The sequence below is a fragment of the Trachemys scripta genome, chromosome 6 (genome assembly GCF_013100865.1).
Source record: "Trachemys scripta elegans isolate TJP31775 chromosome 6, CAS_Tse_1.0, whole genome shotgun sequence".
NCBI classification, from domain to species: domain Eukaryota; kingdom Metazoa; phylum Chordata; order Testudines; family Emydidae; genus Trachemys; species Trachemys scripta.
This window is the reverse complement of record NC_048303.1, coordinates 116,085,050-116,108,315: the sequence shown is the minus strand read 5'-3', so window position 1 is coordinate 116,108,315 and position 23,266 is coordinate 116,085,050. Positions and strand designations below refer to the sequence as shown.

The 23,266-nt window shown below is 46.6% G+C and overlaps 1 protein-coding gene across 6 annotated transcripts in view; it reads left to right on the top strand.

The window, feature by feature from the left end:
* The window catches only part of LOC117878783 (A-kinase anchor protein 2-like), a 174,756-nt gene extending 170,785 nt beyond the window's left edge, over positions 1–3,971 (top strand). For 3 of the 6 annotated variants that reach the window (XR_004646082.1, XR_004646083.1, XR_004646084.1), the window contains exon 6: positions 435–504. Coding sequence is in view for 3 of the 6 variants with exons in the window: in XM_034773241.1 (XP_034629132.1) it covers positions 435–527 (93 nt within the window). In the remaining 3 variants the exon portion in view is untranslated. Of the gene's footprint in view, positions 1–434 lie in introns of all 6 variants that reach the window. The other 3 variants (XM_034773241.1, XM_034773240.1, XM_034773243.1) reach the window with 2 other exon arrangements.
* The last annotated feature ends 19,295 nt before the right edge of the window (positions 3,972–23,266 follow it).

Genomic DNA, 23,266 nt, shown 5'->3' with positions numbered 1-23,266 from the left:
GTATGTGGTTACCTTGTGCTGTACGTCATCCCCGCACGCGAATGAAAATGGATCCTTCGTAACCATCCTCCCCCTGCTGGCTGTCACGTGACCTGTCTGAACTGGGATGGGGAGTATGCAGCATCCTGAGTTAGGCCTGCTGAGCTAGACTTGACTTCTCCACTTCTAAGTTAGGCTACTGTATGAATATTAGGATTTAAATAGTCCAGCTTTGACCTTATGAGCTATTTGGTGTAACCCTTGCTCACACTAGCAAGCCCTTAGAGACATAAGTAGCCTCGGTCATGCTGCTGATGTGATTGAGTAGTGAGCGTGGGCTGCATAATTTAACTCTATGTGTGCTAGTAATTATTGGGGGGGGGGAGGGCTGGGAGATGGATGGAGAGAGGAGTGGAAGAAGGGAACCAAAGTAAGTGGTGTTTTTTCTTTTCCAGGTCCTTGAGGCTACCAGGGTGAATCGCAGGAAGAGTGCCCTGGCACTGCGCTGGGAGGCTGGAATTTATGCCAACCAGGAAGAGGATGAATAATCCCCTTGCAATAAAACGGGTGTTTGGGACCGAGAAACCAAAAAAAAAAAAAAAAAGCATCATCATTTAATCCGATATTTATTAAAGATACAGCAAGCTCACTGATCCACAGAGACAGGATTGCTCCATCTCCAGGCACCATTAGCGAAAGAGAAAAACCCACCCACAAAATCCACACACACACCCAAAAAAAGAAGGAGAGGATATTAGGGGTGGACTGGTCAAGGAAGGGTGTCATCGCCGTTGGCAGCAGACCCATTGCAACAGGTCAGCATCGGAGGCTGAAGAAGTTGGCAGAAACTTAAGGCAGGGCAAATATATGTGCTTCCTTCTAACTGAATTTCCAGCCCTGCTTTGTATCAACGAGACAATTTGGCCCAGAGTAACCTGTTGTGTCACCAGGCTTCCTTTGGACTTGCCTGTAGCTTCTCCATCATCCCACCTGCTGCATTAAGAATGTTAATGTTACTTTGGTTTACTCTAGATAGCCATAAAATGCAATGATTTTTTGTTTTTGCTGTTATTTGGGGGGGGAGAGGGGTTGAAGATTTTTTCCCCCCTTTCTCTTAATTTTTCATTTAAAAATTGGAGACTGTTACTGCAAATGTACAATCCATGTTTTGCAATCAGAATATTTAATAAAGTATCCTGTTCTGTTGCAAACACAATCTGTCAGTTTAGGAGAGAGCTGAGGGGGAATGCCAAGCCAAACGGATAACCTTAGCTTTAGGATCCTGTATACTTGCAATATGAACTGGTCTCCAGTTTCTCAGTGCATATTTACATAACTTTCTAAATATACAATCTGTATTTAGCGGGCAATGACTATTTTTATGATGGGTGTGGGCAGAGGCATATGTACAAAATGAATAAAGATTGAATAACCTGAGTCAGAAAGATCAGAGGGGAACACACTCAAAAAATGACATTTAATTTTTTCTGAGGCAATAATTTAATCAAGCCAGATGCTGGCACAAACAGAGGTATGAAACAAAGGGGGAAAAGTTATGTCTTTAACTATATTTATACAGTGTAAAAGGCCTTGGAGTTAATGTAGAGTATGCAGGTTTCCAGGAAATAAAAAGTTAAAGAAGGTAATAGAGAGTGTGTGTGAGAGAGAGGCAAGAAAAAGGATTATTTTTGCTGTTCAGTGTTTTCAGAGCTAAAAGCAAAATAGAGAACCTTTAGTTTGTGCATAGGCTTGGAATCAGTGATGAAGGGTGTTGTGTGTCTGGGTGTGAGCGCGCACATGTGTGTGAGGTTGGAATCCTAGAATGAACAAGAGCTATGGGTGTACAGATTTATTTTCTCCAAAGCTGTTTGCCAGCTATGGGGGTGAGTGAGAATTTCTTTTTTATGAAAAGGGATATAAAATGGCACTGAGCTGATGCAGTATTTGTAATATTAACATTTGACCTGACACGGTATTTGCATGAATCACAATTGCGAAGTATTGAGCAGTTTGTAATCTGACATTTAGAAAAGAAATGTGGTGTTTATTCTTGTGCTTTGTATTCATATGTAGTATAGAGGCTGCCAGGTTTACTCTTTCTTTTCATGCAAAGCAATACAATACGTATTTTACAACCGGGAACCATAATTTCTGGACTAGAAATTATCAACTTTAGGAGACATATACATATATGTATTGTTTTTATAAACCTAAAATTATTATTTTAACTTCTTTTTAAATCAGCCAAGAGGCTGACTCTCCCCTAAATCCCTCTTCTGTTTTCATACTGCTCTGTGACCTGACATGGTGTTTTATTCTGAGGCTCACCTAAAACGGCTTTAGATACTGTGAACATTATTCTGGTGCTTTTATTGGGCAGACATAGAGCTTACAACCAAAACAATTTTGTTTTTAATTTCTTTCCAGCCTGTGGTTTGACACGTGTCTCACAGGTTCCTTTACACGGTCAAACATTTTGAAGACTGTGTTCAGGGATTGTAGTAAAAGTGGCAATAAACATTAATTAAACCTGTTCTATGAATTGCCTATTAACAAAAGAAAACCCTTTTGAACTGGGCAATTATCTTTATATTGATTTCTTTAAAGTGTGTCATACTTAAGAGTATACACATATACAAATAGACCAGCTGTTTGGAAATGCCAATCTAGTCGATTCTGACCCGGTTCAATAAAGGTGTGTTAGTGTATAATTCCACACACTCAGTAGTCTGTTGCCCAGCTGATGGGCAGGTATTGTGTGTAGTAACACTTACAGGAGTTGCACACCTGTATTGAGGGGGGTTTGGATCCCTCTTGGTTTGAGGAGGACATAGCTAAATCTTGGAAAGCGCTTCTCTAGCAATATTACACGGTATCAAGCTGTATGTCATAAGTGGCTCATTCCTGAGAAATGGTCTTACATCAAGGCATGTACATTTGAACTTCTCACTGCAGTGGTTGGATTCTGACAGCTTTTGCTCCCTTTGAAATGAATTTGCTTCTCCCTCTGCGTGGTTGCAGTTACCTAGGGCTGAGGGCATTGTCAGGAGTTCCTGGCTCTCTCTTACCTTTTAAGAAACATGCATCTGTTGTTTTCTGGAGGGATTTTTTTTTGTAAGTAAAAAATAAATAACTAAATAAAACATTGGATGTCACTTCTTCAGCTTTATATTGCTTGTCACGGGGCATCTCCTGCTTTGTGTGCTCCTTCCCCCCAACTCCTGCTGTGAAAATAAAGTCAGTCTCCTATAAAACCAGTGTGGTTTTGCCATCTTGGTATCCTTTGTACTGGGATGGAATCTAAGCAGCATTTTCACATATCCTGCAATAAAAAATGTTTGCATGTACCAGTCGAGTAGAGGTAACCTCTCTACCACTCAACCCTTTCTCTTCCAGAAATTATGGAAGCAAAATCATCATCGTCAGCAGCACATGGTTCAGTGCTATGATAACTGAAATGCTATCCAGTTTACTTGCCGCCTCTTTATTTCAGTTGCATGCTACCAAGCGTATAAGTCTATAAATATAGGCAGACATATATCTCTCTATATACATAAATCAAATGCAACAAAGGAACACTACTGCCAAATTAACTTGGGCTCCACAAAAGAAATGATAAAAAAAAAACCTTTTCTGTGACAAAGACTGGTTTTAGTGCAAGTGTGTAATGAAAAATAGTTAAGCATTAGAATTGTAACGATCCAGTTTTTGGTTACAAATGCAGGTTTCCTGAGTTGTTGTTGTTTCAAAAAGTTCTGGCTTCATCTTGCTCCTTATTCAGATTATGGGAAAGTAAAAACAGTAACAGTGATTTGTTTTACAGCCAAAAGGTGACGCTGTTGTCATGTTTTATCAACCAATCTGACCAGCCCTGGTTTTCTGTATACATTAACCACTTAAATGTTGTTATCCTGCTTTTGTTTCATAGTGACTGTGAGGCATACAATGCAAGTCTATCATTATTTTCTCATTAAAACAGAAACCTGAGTTGAGTTTCTATAATAATGGCTGTTCCTTAAAAATGCTTGCAATGCTCTTTAATAGAATTGGCAGCTGCCAATCCCAAACTGGATTGGGTGGTAAAATTGGAGGTAGGTACCATGGGGAGGAGAAATATGCTCTCATCCCATCAACACAAACAGCTGCTCAGAGACATGTTGCCTGAGGTCCTAAATAGTGTACCTGCTGTTCTTTTCCCACGGTTTTCAGCCTCGGTCTTGCTGTTTTTTTCATGTAGGTGAGCGGAAAGTCTGATCTATGGGGGGAGGGAGGTAGTACCATATGACTGGAGAATAGCTAATGTCATACCTGTATTTAAGAAGGGTGTAGGGAGAGTGATTCGGTCAGTTACAGACCTGTTAGTCTGACCTCAGGAATATGCAAGGCTTTAGAGTAAACTGTGAAGGAAAGAATGACATTCATAGTGGTAAATAGTAAAGGGAATGTAATTCAACATGGGTTTACCAAAGGTAGCTCACGGCAGACTCATCTGATTTCTTTGAGAAAATGACTGATTTTTTAGCTGAGGGAAGTGCAGTAGATCTCAGTAAAGCATGTGACACAGAGCCACGTGGGAAATTATTAGTTACATTAGGGAAGATGGGGATCAGTACAAGCATTGTAATGGGGTTAAGGAATTGGCTAAAGGGAACAAGGCAATGGGTTGTGCTGAAAGGTGAATTATCCGATTGGAGAGCGATTACTAGTGGTTCCTTAAGGTTTGGTCTTTGGACCCAGGGCCGGCTCCAGGTTTTTTGCCGCTCCCAAGCAAAAAAAATTTTGGCTGCCCCCCATCCCAGCCCTGGGCTCCCCCCCTCCCCCGCTCCTTGCTGCCCCAGCCCTGGGCTCTCTCCTACCAACCTGCACTCTCCTGCTGTCCCAGCCCTGGGTCACTGGTAATTCGTTCCCAGGGCGAGTCATTCAGCAGGAATTTTGGATGTGCACAGAACACAGACAGGATTGGTTCCCATATGGTTACAGAACTGCAGTAAAGTGGAACAAAATTTTCAGCTTGTGTTACTGGAGGATGTCTGGGTGTATATTAAAGACTGTCCTACACAAATGAGGAAAAGTTGAGATGCCTTTATTATTCTTTTCTTCCACTTTGTTTCTATAGAATTTGCCAATGCAATATCACTGTCTTCCTTTTAAACAAATACAACTATTAAAAAAAAAAAAAAAAAAAAAAAGCAATGGCTGTTGAAAATAGCAATTCCAGTCCTAATAACCACTGGGAAGCATTTCTTGCTCAATTTATTCTACTTTTTCTACAGCAAGTTACAGTGGATCAGTATATTTGATTTGGGGGAAATGAAGTAACAGCTGCCCAAATTGAGCTTGAGCACTCCTGAATTTTGAGGTGTTCAAATCTGGAAGGCAGGTGCTAGATTCCCTTTCTGAATATTAGCTATATCTGGAAAGGAAAAGTCAATTTCTGCTTCCATGGCTCAGAAGTGTAAATCCTCCTACGTGCCTAGTACTGTATCTAAAGCTGCCCAGGTCCAGAGCCTCCCCTCCCTTACTTTTCATTTTAAATTCTAGTGGGATCCACGTACTTCCCTTGCTAGGCTTCAAATAGAGAGGTGCACTGTCCCTTTAGTCCACCCAATTCCTTCTTTGGGGGCTGCAAGATGAGGTCACACCTGTATCCCTAATCCAGTCTAGGGAAGTCTTCTGAAGGGGATATCTGGGGCAAAGCCTTGGGCTGGGCACACTTGTCCCCCACTCACAGTGCCACCCCGTTCTAGCAGCCAGCTCTCCATTCACAGCAAGCTGCAGCATGGCTCGGCTACCTCGCTCCCTCCCCCTCTCTTTCCTGTTGAAAGCTGCGAAGGGATTACTGGGAAATGTAGTTCTTTCCCTGCTCCAGGGCTGGCTCTATAGGCAGGGAGCTAGGCAAGGAACTACAGCTCCCAGGGTCCCATGGGTTCGCCGCTTCTGCAGCGTTGCGAGAGGGGAGGAAGTGAGTTTTAAAAAAAAAAAAAAAGGGATGGCCAGAATGCCGCCCCCTGCAAATGTGCTGCCCCAAGCACCTGCTTGTTTTGCTGGTGCCTAGAGCCAGCCCTGTTTGGACCCATCTTATTCAATATGTGTATGAATGTTCTTCCTACAAGACCAAATGGATATAAACTGTCCACGAACAAATTCATTTCATTCTGGCTAAAATATGAGTGGCTGAGCTTGCTCTCTAGAGCCTGACTATATCTACAGACACCAGGCCACCGAGTGATTTTCTTCTAGAAGTAAATAGCAAATACAGTACGGTAGAACCTCCGAGTTACGAACAGCTTGGGAACGGAGGTTGTTCGTAACTCTGAACGAAATATTAGGGTGGTGCTTTCAAAAATTTACAACTGAACATTGACTTCATACAGCTTTGAAACAATAAAAATGCTGCTTTCCCTTTATTTTTTTGCTGTACTGTATTTGCTGCTTTTTGGTCTCTGCTGCTGCCTGGCTGTGCACTTCTGGTTCCCAATGAGGCGTGTGACTGACTGGTCAGTTCTGAACTCTGCTGTTCGTAACAATGAGGTTCTACTGTACTGTGAGCCAGATTCTCAGCTGGTGGAAATCAGCGTAGCACGGTTGACTTCATTGGAGCTTTGCCATTTTATACCAGCTCAGGATCTGGCCCTCTGTACTGAGCGGGAATACCAATGGGCCCAACTCCCATTGAAGTAAAGGGAAAGACTCCTGTGATATCGATGAGAGTTGTATAGAGCCCTAGATGTGGCCTCTTGACTGTAGGTTCTTAGTAAGAAGAGCTGATGCAGACATCCTTTCAGTAGATTCGGGTATTTTCACTTGTATACACACTATCCAAAATTCCTGCAGAGAAAAGTCAATATTGGGTATGGATTTCCTGTCGCATGTTAATCAAGTACAGTGACAGGATATAAGAAGGGGCTGGTTAGTTTCACTCTCCATGCCAATAGGTGTAGTTATCCAAGCTAAAACAGGACAATGCTGTCAGCTTTTCACTACATAAGGAAAGAAAATCTTCTCATTGCACCACACTAAAGGAGACAGGATCTGGGTGGCAAATCCAGTGTTCCTAGCTCACAGCATCTTTGAATTTTAGGACATTTAGAAATGGGAAACAGCACATTTGAAGTATGCAGTGGGACAAGCTTAAGCACTATTTAAAATAACCTTACAGTGTCCATTTGTTCCACTGGTTCAGGATGTTGAGCAATAAAACTGGTTGTTACCAGCTGTTCGTGTTTCATCCTAGCACCTAGCACTTCTAAAATCGCTGTCATCTAAAGCTGCCAAAGCACCTGTCTAATGTAAATTCACTAAGCCTTAGAGCACTGTGAGAAGTAATTAAGGATTATAAAGAGTGCACTGACACACCAGGATGCAAGCCAGACTAAGGAGTTGTTTTGTCACCCCTGCCCTGTAACCTGGGGTTGTTCACAGTGTCCGGCACGTAAGTCACTCTCAGCTGTGTCTGTGTGCACTGCAGCCAGCCTGCCATGCCTTGGCTCTTACCAGCCTTAAAAATTACCACAGGATGATCCCCAACACACATGCCCAGTCCCAAATTTCCCCCCAGAAAGGCATTACTTCAGCCACCGCTGAAATGCACCCATGTCTGGAACAGCTGCACGATAGAAACGAAGAACTCCACATTAACTCAGACTTAGAGGGTGTGTTAAGCTGTCAAACTATAATCACCGTGCTGACCAGAGCACTAACATTACCCTTATTGGCACTAGAAGTGCCATGGGAACATCAGTGGTCACAACAGACCTCGACTTTGTTTCATCACAAAGAAAGCACAGTGCTAGGGTATCGCCTGGGGGATGAGCAATGCCCACCAAATCACTGACCCCACTTCCCCACAATGCCTATAGGAGTTCCTTGAAGATCTCCCAATCAGGGCCTGACCCAAAGCTCATGGAAATCAGTTAAAGGTCTCCCACTAAGGGCTTTTGCATCAGGCCCTAACCATTGATAGGGCCTAGCCCGCCTTATTGTATGAAATCAGCCAGGAACATACCAAAAAAATGGTGTAGCTGCAGGTCCAACCATGCTGCAAGACAGACACAGCTGAGGGTCACCAAGTTCTATTGAATGCACACGGAAGTTCGGTAAATTACTGTTTTCTTGACAGTTGAATGTTTTCCTACAAAACCTACCAATTGGGATTTTCCAACCTGCCCTCAAAGTATCTGGGCATCTCACAATGATAAATGGTTTTTTTCAGTGATCTCTAGCTAAGTGTTTGCTTGGGCTATGGCCTACAAAAACCAGAAAAAAGCACAAGGCACCGGGTCTTGTTTAAATTGCACAATTCAACTTGGAAACAGACGTGCCCATCTCAGGAAACGTGTCAGAGATGTTTTGTTCCTAGCTGTAGAATGCCTCTGTGTCGAATATTGAGCATTTTTACATGATCTATCCAGAGTGGCTGGAATATCGATATATGAAGGCTGATGTAACTTCAATAGAGACCAAAGCCCAGAACTGAGACCACAACATGGTCACAGATTTTAGACAACTGTTAAAGGAGCTTCCAGGTCATCAATTCTACCAAATAGGTACACTGGACTAAATGGGCAAGTGAGTGTAAGAACCCAAATCTGTATCTTTCAACATCATAAGTTCATCCAGAGGGGTTTCAATTCCACATCAGTGGTTGAATGTTGATTCCATGTTGTTTCTAGGACATAGCATTTGGGAAAGCACATGGCTAGGCCAAAAAGCTGTTTGTGAAATTGGAACACTGCCCCAATTGTGTTTCTGCCCACTGCCGAGTAGGGCTTGACTAATGCACTGAAGCGGCTGGAATTTGGTGCATTTTTAGAGATGCTCACCTGCGTAGTTACCGTGTATGAATAATGTTAATAATGACCGAACAGATTATGAAATGGAGCAAGACGTTCTGGCTTTGCTGCCCCTAGAGAACGTTCATTGTTGTTTGATAACTCAGCAGAGGTGGGTGCTGAATAGCTCGAGGATGGCAGAGTTCTCCCAGGGGTTGGCCTGGCTCTGCTCTGGACCTTAGCCCACATGGCACGACAGTGGCCATGACCCTGATTGAATCCCATTCGTCCTGTAGTTACTTTGCCAGCTGAATGAGACCTGAGCAAGTCCAATCACAGGACCAATGCAGCACAAGGCCAAGCTAGTGTATTCTATTTGTGATGACACATTTTCCTGTTACTCCCACCATCTGCAGTCACCATCTTCCTATTTAGCTGGGGTTGGACAATCCCTCTGTGATTTTACAGTAGCCACCTCCTCGCCTCACCCTGCCCCACAGGTAGCAGAAGCTCTTTCAGGCAGGGCCTGGTAGATGTGCCTAAAAGCAGAGGTACCAATACTCACAGTAACAGAGGGAGTAGGCCGTGAGCCGCAAATTTCAAATGCGGATTTGAATTTAAGCAAAAAATTCAAGCGTGTTCAGCTATGGACCCATCTCCAGTTTGCACTGAGTTTGCAACCCAAGACTCAGTGGGGGAGCCCAAGGTATGAATTAATTTTTTTCATGTACATTTAGTGCTCATGAAAGAGGCATGATTGACAGCCCTGGAGGCTGAAGGCTCAAGACTGTTGCCAGCCACAACAGTCAAAAATCAGTTGAAAAAATCATGAGATTTTTAAAAATTCTATTGGTGGATTTTTTTTGGGGGGGGGGGCTGATTTTGGAAGTCCCCCTTCCTGCCCCCAGTCTTCATGTGGGACATTGCCCACTCTCACAGATGTACCGTGACTGAGTCTGGTGGGTTTGGCCCCAGCTGCAGAACTTGCTAGAAAACCTAAATGAGCTCAAATTACATCAATCTGTAAACATTTCTGCTGCTGGTTCAGTGGGCTCCCAGCTTCTCAACGCCCCAAATGCCAATTAATTAATTCTATGCCTGTCTCCAGTCCTTCCAATAACTATGGACTCCTAGCCCTACCTCACTTCCATTAACTGCCCTCCAGGCCTCACATCTGCCAGCCCCACGTTGATTCTGCACCCTTAGCTCAATTCTGTTCTTCCCCCAGTTGTGGTTCTTCGCTCCCTTCATCCCAGGCACTGAGGAGTGGGGGCCCCGCACCTCCAAGGGCACTGCATCCCCTCTGTCCCAGGCTCGTTGGGGAACGCTCCGATCCATCAAGCCTGGCTTTGCAGAGATACTGAGTTGGGGCAAGGGAGGAGTAGACGCAATGTGTGATGAAGTCATGAGAATTGGCAAAACTGACCCAGCATAAGCACTGGCTGTGCAGCCTGCCTCACCGCTGTGCTACAGCATGAAAAGAAAGTGCAGCTCATTGGGTATCCTCCTTGGCATCTCTGCTGGGATGGCCACCGACAACGCCAGTCTTCTCTAAAGTGGTCCGGATGGAGTAAGTGCCTATGGGCCGGGAGCTGCATTAAGACCCAACACCTAATGCACGAGGACTTCCACCCTGCCATCATATGACCTCGCAGTGAAATGCTCTGTGCCCCATTTCCAAACTGCCCCTCCTCCGCACAGCCTTTCACGCACCAAATATGAGCGCCTCCCTTTGAACCTCAAATGTACATTTAAAACAAATCCCCTTCTGCCACCGGGGGCAGTTCAGCTGAGCTGTGAGCCACCAGATCCCAGGTGGCAGCTGCCTGAGGGATTGCGGTTGGAGGCAGGGTGGGCATCTCTCCTATCCCTTCCTGGGCCCTTGACTAAGGGCTGGGTGGCGCAATGAGGGAGAGCACTTGGGGGGGTGAGGATGAGAAAAGAGAGCCTCCCCCACCCTTGAGGAGTGTGTGGGGGGGACACACATGAGAACACAATGCAGGAGGACATGGTTAGGGACATGGGGAGGGGAGGGCTAGAATTCAGATGATGAGCGAGGGAAGGGAGAGAACCACATAAGATGGAGGAATCCCCAAACTGCCCTTATGCCTGGTGGGGGAGGAGCCCCGGCCCACACCGATCTACCCTCAGGCTTTTCTCCTGGGCAAATGTTCCAGGGCCTCTGGCCTGCCCCAAAACCTCAGCACTCAGTGACACAACAGTTTGGGGTGCTGCAGAGTCCCTGGCCAGCGCACTCTCAGCTGGGAGAGTTTCCAAACCCTGGCAAGACAGATGGCAGAGTTGCCCCCAAAGTTGCTGGAGGAAAAGCCAGACCATTAGGTCTCCCCACCCCGTCAGACGAGGAGTACAGGTAAGGGGGGGTGCTTGTTGTGGGCTGGGAAGTTTGGGGAGTTCAGGGGACTGGCTCCCTATTGGGGGGCGGGGGGGGGGGGAAGGGAGAGAGAGAGAGACGCTGACTCAGAGACCTTTACACATTGTGGTATTTAAACTAGTCCTGTTTAAAATAACCTCAAAGTCACCATAAGCCGCACAGAGTCCTCTGGCACTTGACAGGCTAGCGCCACCTTATTCTGCAAAATGTCCATGCACAGCTATTGTAATGGCCGGCAAGCTCCAAACAGGCTCATGCAGCCAGCCAGCCGCTTAGCGAGAAGGGAGGCTGGGAGGCTGAGACGCCAGTCTTTGCTAAGATGCCAAAGCTTTCCCATCCCGCCCTCAGAGATGGAGCCAGTTCCTCTCAGCCAGCGAGGCAGTAGGTGAAGGGTGGCATATGTTAGGTGGTCAGGTTGGAGGTAGGACACATCAGCATGTTGTTAGCAATACATGTGAGCAGGGAGAGTGGGGTCCGTAGTATAGGGAAGGTGGGCACAGATGGAGGCAGCTGGCCACCGTGTGTACCATATGCAGTGATAGGATGGCTACAGATAAGAGAAGAAGGGTGGCAGGACTCATGCTGGGGAGTGGGCAAAGACAGGAACTGGGCCTGTTTGGTCCCAGATCATCAACAAGATTGAGGTGCTTGATTTCAGTGGGCATTTGCCACCTAAGTATCTTTGAGACTGTGGGCCTTGGATCCTATCACTTCAGAAATCTAATGAGTGAGTCTATCCTGGCAGTTCCTGGGGTTAATATTAGAGATGGAGCTGAGGCACAAAGTTTGGAGCCAGAGCTGAATTTCCCCAGATTTCAGGGGGCATTCGGAGCCAGAGTTCTGGTTCATGCCCACGTACCGCTCAATAGCCAGTATCTCAGAGCAGAAGCAGTTGTGTTCTGCCAGCCCCAGGCTCATGACAAAAACACAGCAGCCTCTGAAGGAGAAGCAGCCTAAGCCAGTCCCATGGGGCGCTCAAAGTTTGACACTAGCTGTAATTTAACCCAGAATGTGTAGTAATGTAGGAAATGAGTTTAAATCGTGTGCACCCATTAACAGGCCTGATAAAATCATTATTAAATGCCATATTGACTTTGGTCCCTGGCTAAGAGCTTCTGCTGCTGGGTGTAGGTACTTGTCTGTCACAGTATATCAAGTGATGGTTAAATTGTGAGGGGAGACGGAAACACCCAGGTGTGGAAACATGTCATGCCTCAGGTCATATACTGCTCCATCTATCCCCTTCTCATAGACAGAGCCACAGCAGCGTGAAATGGCAGAAAAATCAATGAGAGAAGAATGAAACTGCCCAAAATCTACCTAAGTCCCTTAACCCGCCCTTACTGGCAGCTGCGCCAAACAGACGGGCTCATATGGATCTGTGTGCAGTAACAGTGACATCTAGAGGGCACACTTGGTGGTACAGAAGTAGGTGCTTTATTTCCCAAGAAATATCCCTGCCGTCCAGTCCTAGGCAGTAGATGAATGCGGTGACTGGCTGTCATGTATATACCCACCTGGGACTTGCATCTTACATGCAGTTCCATACAACAAAATTGCTTAAGGGAACCAAGAACTAAGTGGCAATGAAGCAGCAATGCCTGCTGAAGAAGCAGCAGACCCAAACAAAAACAAAAACAGTCCGCTTTCAGTGAAGTTATTCCCTCTCGCTCTCTCCCCCCCGGCGTACCCTTGGTGTAATACATTAGCATAGGGGTGGTATCGGAATGCAACTTTGAAACTAGACTCAGATGGCCTGGTCTGTGTTTGTAAGTGATGTAACAGGTTGGGTAAGTTATACCCCACTAACTGGGTATCACTTTCCTGCCAAAGGGGCAGGTAGGGTTGCAGCACAGAACAGGAAGGTGACAAGACTAAACAGGTGTCCCCTCCACTTACCATCCCTTATCTCTGTCTGTTAGCTGCATTTCCTGCTACAACCCCTAGGCAGGTCAGTTATGCCCACTGTCCAACATTGCCTTTGACAGCTTCTGCAGGTGGCCCTCCAAATTTATGACGATAGAGGCAGGAGAGAAAAATCTGGAGGAGTGACGTGCGCCCCTGTAATCAGGGTCATAATGCAGAGCTGCCGCACCTTTGTTCCTCTCTAACAAGGGGCTGTCTTTGTTTAAATTATAATAAATAAATGGAGATATTCTATCTCCTAGAGCTGGAAGGGACCTTGAAAGGTCCAGCCCCCTGCCTTCACTAGCAGGCCCAAGTACTGATTTTGCTCTAGATCCCTAAGTGGCCCCCTTGAGGATTGAACTCACAATCCTGGGTTTAGCAGGCCCATGCTCACACCACTGAGCTATCCCTCCCCCTATGGGTGTTTGTCTTGGTGGGGGAAATGGAAATTAAAAAAGTCTCCTGGGCCAGCCAACTGATGATGGCAAAAACACACTCTCGTGAAATCTGACCATGCTGGGTACGGCTCAGTTTCGGTTTAACACCCAGGATTCCTAGCATCCAGCTTGGCTAACAAAAAAAATCTGGCGCTCTCCCACTCTCTCTCACTAGGCTCCAGATCACTAGGCCATGCAACAGGCATCAGGTAGGTCAAACCATTCTGGGGCTGCTTCACTAAGAAGTGTTTCTGGGTCAGGGTGTGGGGAAAGAGAAATCAGGTTAGTTCTATAACATGGCTAAAAAGAGATCTATGCTGTGCCCTGTTGGAATAGTCTACAACCAAAACTCGCTCGCTCTCGGTTCCAGGTTCTAACGACAACAGCAATCCGAAGGAAGGGTAGCTTTACGTGACATTTCCTGTCTATGCACCAGTGGGGAGCCACCACATCCCCGGTTACTGCAAAGTGCTTCCCTGTTACCAAATGGAGTTAGAAGAACTGGTTTTATTTTGCTTTGTTAAAGGTCATTATCAGTGTTGTTAGAGTTATGGGCTTCTCTCAGCCCAGCTCTTTGGGGCAGGGTCTGTCTTTTGGTTCTGGTTCTGGGCGCTTAGCGCAATGGGGGCCTGGTCCATCACTGAGGCTCTTGGGCACTATTGCAATACAAAGAGTAACATTAGCAATGGCAGCTCCCAAAGAAGGCAGGACAAAGTCAGGGAAGCAGGGCCCTCTAAAGTGTCCCAAAGATGAGGCCTCCAAACTCACTTGTGAAAACTTAGGCCATAGCTATTAAATATGGTTTAGGAACTTCAGCCTCATCACCTTTTCAGGACAACTAATCATTGCTAGTTGGCAAATGGCATTTGTCCAGCTCTGCCATGCTAACGTATGTCCAGGTGTCCTAACGTGGAGACCTCCAAAATCACTAATTACTTTTGAAAATGGGAAGCTTTTAGCCATAACACACAGGAAACAAGGGCCCTGAGAACAGTGCAGCCTCTGCCCCCTCACTTCAAGGGTCCAGTCTGATTAACTCCAGGGGCTCCATTCCATCCTGCCCTGAACCCCTCCCCCCTCCCTCGCTCCGCAATTAAAAACCAGCGGCTGGCCTGTGCCCGCTGACTCGGGCTGAGACCGAGAGGCTGTTTAATTGTTCAGCCTTGGGCTGGAGCCCGGGCTCTGGGGCCCTGAGAGGTGCGAGGTTCAGCCTGAACATCAACACTGCTATTAAACAGCCCCTTAGCCCGAGCACCAGGAGCTGAGCCAGCTGGCACAGGCCAGCCTTCGGTGTCTAACTGCAGTGTAGACGTAGCAATGTGATGAGCTCATCCTCAGAGCTCACGTAGGGTCACGGGGCTGCATTCTGTGTAATCCAGTTGTCAAGGCTGCTTCCCCACTCTGAACTTTAGGGTCTAGATGTGGGGGCCTGCATGAAACTACCAGCTTAGATCTGGTCCGCTGCCACCATTCCCAATGTGCTAATTCCCTTCCCTGGGTAGCCTTGAGAGACTCTTCAATTCCCTGGTGAATACAGATCCAAACCCCTTGGATCTTAAAACAAGGAAAAATCAATCAGGTTCTTAAAAAGAAGGCTTTTAATGAAAGAAAAAGGTAAAAATAATCTCTGTAAAATCAGTATGGAAAATAACTTTACAGGATAATCAAACTTAAAGAGCCCAGAGGACCCCCCTCTAGCCTTAGGTTCAAAGTTACAGCAAACAGAGGTAAACACCCTAGTAAAAGGTACATTTACAAGTTGAAAAAACAAAGATAAAACTAATGCCTTGCCTGGCTGTTTTCTTACAAGTTTGAAATAGGAGAGACTTGTTCAGAAAGATGTGGAGATTGGATTGATGTCTGGTCCCTCTTAGTCCCTAGAGCGAACAACCACCAAAACAAAGAGCACAAACAAAAGCCTTCCCCCCACCAAGATTTGAAAGTATCTTGTCCCCTTATTGGTCCTTTGGGTCAGGTATCAGCCAGGTTACCTGAGCTTCTTAACCCTTTACAGGGAAAAGGATTTTGGAGTCTCTGGCCAGGAGGGATTTTATAGTATTGTACACAGGAGGGCTGTTACCCTTCCCTGTATAGTTATGACACCAGTGCAGTGGGCATCCAGGCTGTGCCAGCTAAACACGGTTAGACAAAGCTGGCAGCTACAGCGTGGCCAGAGCGGATTTACAGCAGATGGTAAAGGAACAACTCCATCTGCCTTACACTGGGGTGAGCAAAGGCCTTGAACTGTCATTAAATGCCCCCATAGTTTAACACAAGGCCCAAACTAGGGATTTTGCACTATGAACAAAGAGCACAATCCTAGTGAGTAGCACTTAGCACAATTCAGCAAAGGCTTTCAAAGCACTTGTGGACATTGCTCATTATGAGTCATTAATTGGCAGTGAAGTCTCCCAGCCCTCCTGTTAAGTATCTTCAGGGAGAAAGGTGGCGTCTCCCAGCATGTGCCATGATGACTGGTGTGTCACAGTTTTGCTACCCAGGTATTCTGTGTAGAAGGCAGAGAGAACTCAACAAGAATCTATATAGAATAGACCTAGAACAGCGATTCTGAAGGGCAAACATTTTTACTCAGGTTGTTTAAAGCTCTGGCTTTGCTTGGTTCTCTAACACCTTTTCATGACTCTAACACCTGACAAACTTAAGCTCTGTTAGTTTAAGATTCAACATCCCATTCATTCAGTTAAGGGCCAGGAAAAGTCCCCACTCTAGCTCTCTGCTCCTTCAAGGAGGCCTCCAGCAAAACCAGGGATGATGAAACTTTATCATCATGATAGTTTGATGGTAAAACAATTTGGAAAAAAATAGGAGGAAGGAACAAGCTTTCTGTACATCATAAGGACACGCAAGAGGCACAACCCCAATTTTCCCCCCTTGCAGATGAAAACTGCGTGACAAAGGAAAATGCAAGAGTTGGGGGGAAAGGGCCAAACTGATTTTCCATGTAACCTAACTGTAGTCGAGGCAGCTGATGAATATGTGTAAAAGTTGCACTTACCTTCGTAAAAAAATAAAGGTCCTGGGAAGTTACAGATCAAGAACAAAAACACTCAAAGCAAAAAGTAAGACAGATGGGGAAGTGTTGTAAACAGTGGAAAAACTGATGTCAGAAAAGGAAATAAAAGACAGGCAGAATGATAACTACAGGAAAGACTTATTAATCTAGTTTATTCTTGTGATGTTGAGGGAACAGTTTCTGAAGCCAGCTGAAATTACATGTTACATTACAAAGAACAGGGGTTAAAGATAAAGAGCAGCTAATGCATTTGGCCAAGGGCAGTGCAAGACCAACGAAATCCCAGCAATTCAAATGGCACTGATGTGCTTTCTAAAGCAGACATTTGATCTTGGGGGCCAAGTCTTTCCCTGATTCAACTCTTGGCCCTTTGTTTCCTGAATCAGTCTCTAGTTAAAAGCCTTCAGGAAATGGCTGGACAATAACATGATATATGCTCCCTAGGGTTTATTGCAACACACACTGTTAATCTCATAGGCAACATGAACGTCTGTATCACCAGTTCAATATCTTCTATCTAAGCTCTAAAGGTATTTCTAAGGCACCTGTTACCATAGTGTCCAAGTATTGAGTAATAGTGAGTACGCCCTAAATGGACTCTTTTCTGAGTCCTCTTGGCTCCCTTTCAGACTCTCTCTGCCCAGGAGGGAAACCTGGTGGAAGGAATGGGTTGTGGCATTTAAACCTGGGTAAGCCAGACGCAGTCTGTTCTCCTGTGGAAGATAAAGATCTGCTCCCAAGCAGGAGTGATGGAACAAGTTTTATAGTAGAGAGTGCTGAGAGCCATTGAACCAAACTGTAAACCCTGTATATAATGGAAACCACTCCAAGCCAGGGCATGCAGCAGCATCTATTCTCCCAAGTGCCTTTACTTGGGCCCATTTAGCGGTGGCAGCTTTGTGACGGGAAGCTGTCTTGGTGGGTCACGGGTACGTGAGCTGATAACAACCAATCCAGCCTGTGAAAGGTGTTGTGGGTTAGGACTCAGATGTTATCTTGTCTGGAATAACGACTAGGGAGCCAGTGGCATTTGCAGCGAGTCGGTGCAAAACATTCCTGTTGGTATCATATGTGGGCTGCTGGGTGCAGCTCCCCTCGCAGCTTCTGAGTGGCAATCACACTCCAAGAGCAGAATGCAACAGCCTAACCTGGCAGTGCCGATTAAATTGAGGATCACAGAGGCAAAGTCCCCAAGCCAGCTAAGAATGGAGAAAATATCCCTCACCCATGAAGCAATCGGCACATCCAGGAGTAGCGAGAAGGCCAGAAGACCCCAAGGCTCTGTAGTATCTTGATAATTGGTGGTTGGATTTCCCCCAACTGAGGTGAGATTATTGTGACAGCAAGTTTGTCAGAGTTTCCCCCCTCTTCTTAGCACTGCCATTTCCAGCTTTCTTTGATTACTCCTGAGTCAGCTGCTCTTAATTTCTTCCAGGCACTGGGAGATGTACCTGCTGGCAGAGGCTGACTCACTGGAGAAGCAGATGCAGAAGGGTGGGTTGCTAGCCTGCCATTAGCTTTGGAATCTCAATTATGAGGGCTCACTTTGAGGAGCAGGGGCTCTTGATAGGGAGGAGCATGTGCTCGGCCTAATGCTCTGGGATCCCGTTGACATGGGTATTTTGGAGCTAGCAGAATGACGACATCCCTGGCTGCCAGTCCTGCATGCAGCTCCGCAGCACTAAGTGACAGATAGTGTCTCAGGGAGTTGGGAGAAAAAGAAGAAAAACAGTTGTAAAAGAGAGACTAGGAACCAGGCCCTGGCTGGTTTAAAGCTTTGATTCATCAGAAATTATTAGGGCCCAAATATAAATCAAAGGCAGGTGGAGGGGAAATGGCAGATTTCAACCATAAAAGCCGTCTTTACTGATTGCTTTCGTGAGATAAGCAGTGACACAATCCCACTGCTTTGTGATACCACATTGGCCATTATTGTATAGGACCATACGGTGAGGCTGGTGTTCTGACACTCAGTCTGTCGGGTGGACCGAGTGGAAGCCCATAGCTTTCATTACAAACAAGCGGGGCGTCGGATATGCTCCGGGCAGTTGGCTTTCTTTAGACCAGAAAAGCTTAGTTTTTGCGTTCTGGGTGTTAAACAAACACACCCTAGTGAGAAGAACTGCTGAATGGAAAAAGGGATCAATTATACTTGTAAACGTCACCAGAGGTGTAGTATTAGTGTGGAATCTGTAGATAATTTTACAACTGAAGCGCACTTGTTGGACTTGACATGAAGCAGAGAGGAGCTTGGCAAACTTAAACCGCTCCATGACTAAAAACAAGTGTTGCGTTCCTTCCTTTTGTTTTGGTTTAATATCTAGTACAGCATAATACCCAAGCACATGAGAAACAAGTGATGTTAGACGCTCTTGCTGGTCTCAGTATTAGAAATTGTTGCAGTTTACGTGCCCAATACTGGTGGTGACTCTAGCCCTGCCTTTTGCCAGCCAAGGAAAATTAGGATTTATAATCCAGAGTAAGCCCTAACGGTGTTATGGGAAAGTGAAAGGTCTCTGCTAATTTCCTGTGTGATGGATTTTCAGGGGTGGGGTGTCTCCTGGGGATTTTGTTGTTAAGAAGGAGAGTAACTTCAGCCCTAGGTATCATAGCTGGTCACAGTTATAGATATTCCTGGTTCTCTTTCTATCCCCATTCTGCTCCTTCACGCAGTTCCTCAGTGACTGTTCTCAGCTCAGTTCCCTCTTCTTTTTCCTATACACACTTTCCCCCAGGCAACCTCATCGAGTTACACAGTTAATACCCCCTCTATACCTTGGACTCACAGAGCTTCTTCCCTACCCCACTTCCCTCCCCCTCCAGGCAATCTTGTATTCTCCAGCCTCTCTTCCCACCATTAGCACGCCACCAACTCAAACAGAGTACAGTGAAAAACAGACTCGTCATTTTTCCTCTTGGACTCTCTTATCATAATCCCTTTTCTTCACTGTTGCCAACTTCACCATCCTCCCTCATAAACTCGGTTAGTCTGGAATCCTCTCCTCCTGTATTGTTCGTGTTGCCAGGTTTTCTTCTGCAGCATCTTTACAACTCATTCGTTCATTTCCATTCCCATTGCTCAAACGTGCGTCCGGCTCCTAATCGTCTCTTGCCTCAACTATCACCGCTTCCTCGTGTCTCCATCTCACCTTCTCCCGTCCACCCACAAAAATCCTCTGCATTGTCCATGTCCAAATCATCCTCTTCAAGTCCTTTGCCCCGGCCTTTCGTATCAGTGTCATGGTCCTGAGCCTCCCTTCCACAGCCCCTTTTTGCTCCAACTCTATTTCACCTGCCCAACCTTAAAAACTGACTTTGTTTTCCCACTCTAGCCTCAGTACCTTCTTCTGTGCGGCCACCTATGGCTGGAATCCACGTCCTGCCTGACGTGTTTCCACTCTCACCACCCAGGTCCTAGCTAAAGACACATTTTCTCCATGAAACCTAAACAGCCGCATCTTCCCCTGAAACAAACACACAAGACCATTAAAAGAGGTCTCCTCCTAACCAGAGTAACTCACATGATCTTATTATCATAACCCTTCCCCCCTCTCTGGTGTTGTTTCTCCAGTCATCTTACTACCTCTTAACTTCGTAGGCTCTTCAAAGCAGAGCCTGCCTTCTTAGCTTGTTTGTTATTTACCATACCCGTTTGTAGAGCTTTCTGAAATACAATATAGACCGAGGGTGTATAAGCAGCATTGTCTCTGAATAACTTTTTTAAAAGTAGGCTTCAACAGCTCTTTAGAGTCAACAATGATCCTTTTTGTTCTTTTACTATGAATTGTGTCATGGCTGTAAGCTTGCCACAGCTGCCACTTTTGCTTTATCGGCCCTGGAATTTTTTAACCTAACGCTGCTGTTGTTTTAGTCGTCACGTTCCTCTTGTGTGCCACTGTGCGGACATAGAGGTGTGTCTCATCTCTTTTCCAGGCCTAAATCCTCCCCCTTCCCAAAAAGTTTTAATGAGTGAGAAAAGTTATTGAAAGTCAGGTGATGCACAAAGCAATACGTAAAGTGAGGAATATTTGGGGATTATTTAGGAATTGTGATGAGATTTATTCCTCAATTAAGACTAGTTTATAGTCAACATGCTAAAGGGATATTTTCCTCTCTACAGGTAAGGGATTAATGGGGGGAGGTCCCATTAACCATAAGAGGCATTAGTCACCTATATACTTCCAGTTCCTCAAGGGAGGACCAAATCCTGCAGAAAATCCTCCAAATAATTTGGAGGTTGCAGTGTTCTGATTTTTCCACTAGGGAGAGCAGCATACAAGAGAGTGCAACCCAAGGAGTTTGCAGGCTCAGCACAGAACTCTGGACTGAAAAATAAATAAAGGCGGCAGGAGAGAAAAACCAGGAGATATTTGCTTCTGCTGTTCAGCCCGTCTGTGGTTTTGAAAGGGAAGTAAAACAACCATTAGTTAGGCCAGCTCTGGCTCTACTTGTCTACCCTCCTCACCGGGAATGTTTGACAAGTCAATACCATCCATCAGCAGCCATGTGGCTTTTAGCTCATGCATTTGGTTCCAGAGGTCCCAGGTTTGATCCCGCCCGACGATGACTGGGATCTGTCAACGTTACAAGAACACTAGTGCCGCTTCTGCATCACAGTGACCTGAAACCACGGAGCTTGTTACAAATGCTAACAAGGCATGAATAACTTTCCACTGCAGGATCAACGCAGTCACCCCTAGTAGGTATCCAAACCCATCTCATTTCCTCCGCCAGCTGAGAGCTCAAGTCTAGGGAGACATACACGCTGCTTCCAGTAAAGTCAATGGGATATTCACAGGGGTGAAAGTAACTTAAGGGACTTACGGGTATGCAGGGCCGGAGTTCTGAGCAAGGGGGGGCTCAACCAGAATGGGTGGAGCCTTTAAATCGCCACCAGAGCCCCAGGGCTCCAGCAGTCGGGCTCTGGTGCCGATTTAAAGGGCCAGGGGCGCAGGGCCCTTTTAAATTGGTGGACTGGGGAAGCTGTCCCCTGCCAGTACTGTCGGCTCCGTACCGGCTTCCTTTCACCTCTGGATAGTCATGTAAGGGGGTGTCTGAACCATCAGAGTCAGTGGCAGTCTGGCCTTCGTGAAAACTGGGGGTTTAAGCCCAATAGAACTTTTTCTTGCTGCTTTGCTACAGTAAACAGTTCTTCACCCGGACAGCATGTTACACCCTATCTCCTTGGCCTGCCCTGATTTGGGATTAGTTTCTGGGTGGAGTTTAAGGTGTTGACTTGGCCTAAATAGTTTCAGAGCTGCCTAAATGAGAGGCCAGGCTGGCACAGGTGTGCTCAGAGGTGCTCAAGGCAGAGGGCTGGTTTCAGTTGCTGCGTCAGCCGCTGTGTGACTCACTTCCTTCCTTCCTAACCGCCTGGGAGTGCGAGAGCCCCGCTTCACTGGCCTCAAGGGGATTTGGCTGAGGGAGGTCGATGATGCTGTTTGATTTCGCATGTATGGCGTGTAGCTATATGGCTAGACTCAACCCCAGTCTGCATCTCAAGGATGGGCGGCGGGTATCACAGGCAGGGGGAGGGTGTGCTTCCCCAAACAGCCAGGTATGGCCACACCCATGCTCTGTCCCCAGACCCCCCCATGCAGCTCCCCCATGCGGTGGCCCCGGCTGGGGCCACGCAGCCCACCTTCCTGGCACTCTGGGCTGGGGGCGCTAGCCTGGGGCAGGAGGTGGTGGCTGCGGTGGGGGGGGGGGCGCAGGGCTGGGGCTAGCGCCCCCACCCCGAAGCCGGTGCTTCACGTGCTGCCCATGATCTCAAGTAACAACACTGAAGTTTAGAGAGCAGAGTCTGTCCCTGCATCAGCAGGATTTTGGGATAGTTGCATTACATAGCAAAGCCACAAAGATTGGCCAGGCACCGTCCATGCTAACCAAGTTTTCTGCCTTTGCTGACCTTCCTACTGCTACTTAAAGGTTGCTCTCACGACCTGATCATTTGTCATTTGGGTATAGAGGCACCCCTGGGCCTGTCCTTGCAGCCATTTCTGGGTGTATTCCACCTGCTTTTGTTTCTCAGACATTGGAAAGCCTAGCGACGGGGGAGAGAAGAGATCCTGGTTTACACAAAGCAAACACAACACCCCCTCCCCTCCCAGCAGCCTTAGTGCAATGAAACAAATAGTGCAATCACTGGCCAATCAGTCCCCGGTATTTTGCTGCTCTTTTGCATTGGATGCAAATGTATGTAGAAGGATGCAACTAAAAAAAATCCGCCCAGGGATTAATTTATTGAACAAACCTGTATAAAATACCCCCCACTGTCCAATTCCCCTCCCCTCAAGGGCTAGACTGAGGGTTAGGCACAGATTTTATTTGTCCTTCTGTCCCTCCCCGTTTCCTCCCCCACCCTGATCTTGGTGGGGTGCTCAGTCATGGCTGTTGAGCTCAGCCGGTCCTATCATTAAAAACATTAGGGACTCGCTCGTGCCACTGTGTTGCGGATGGCTGAATTCCGAACATTAGCGACTTTCTTCCAGGGGCTCAAGCCCCACGTGCCTGTCTCCCCCCACCCCCATATGACCCCAACCCACGTCCTGCCCCTGGCTACCCCCCTCAGAACCCACAAGTTTCTCCCCCCACCCTCCCCGCCACCGGGGTAGCAGCAGCAGCAGCCCAGGGCGCTGGGGGCTATTTAAAGGGCCGGGGCTCCCCTGCTTCTACCGCCCTGGTCCTTTAAATAGCCGCCGGAGCCCTGGAGTAGTGGTGGCAGGGCTCCGGCGGCTATTTAAAG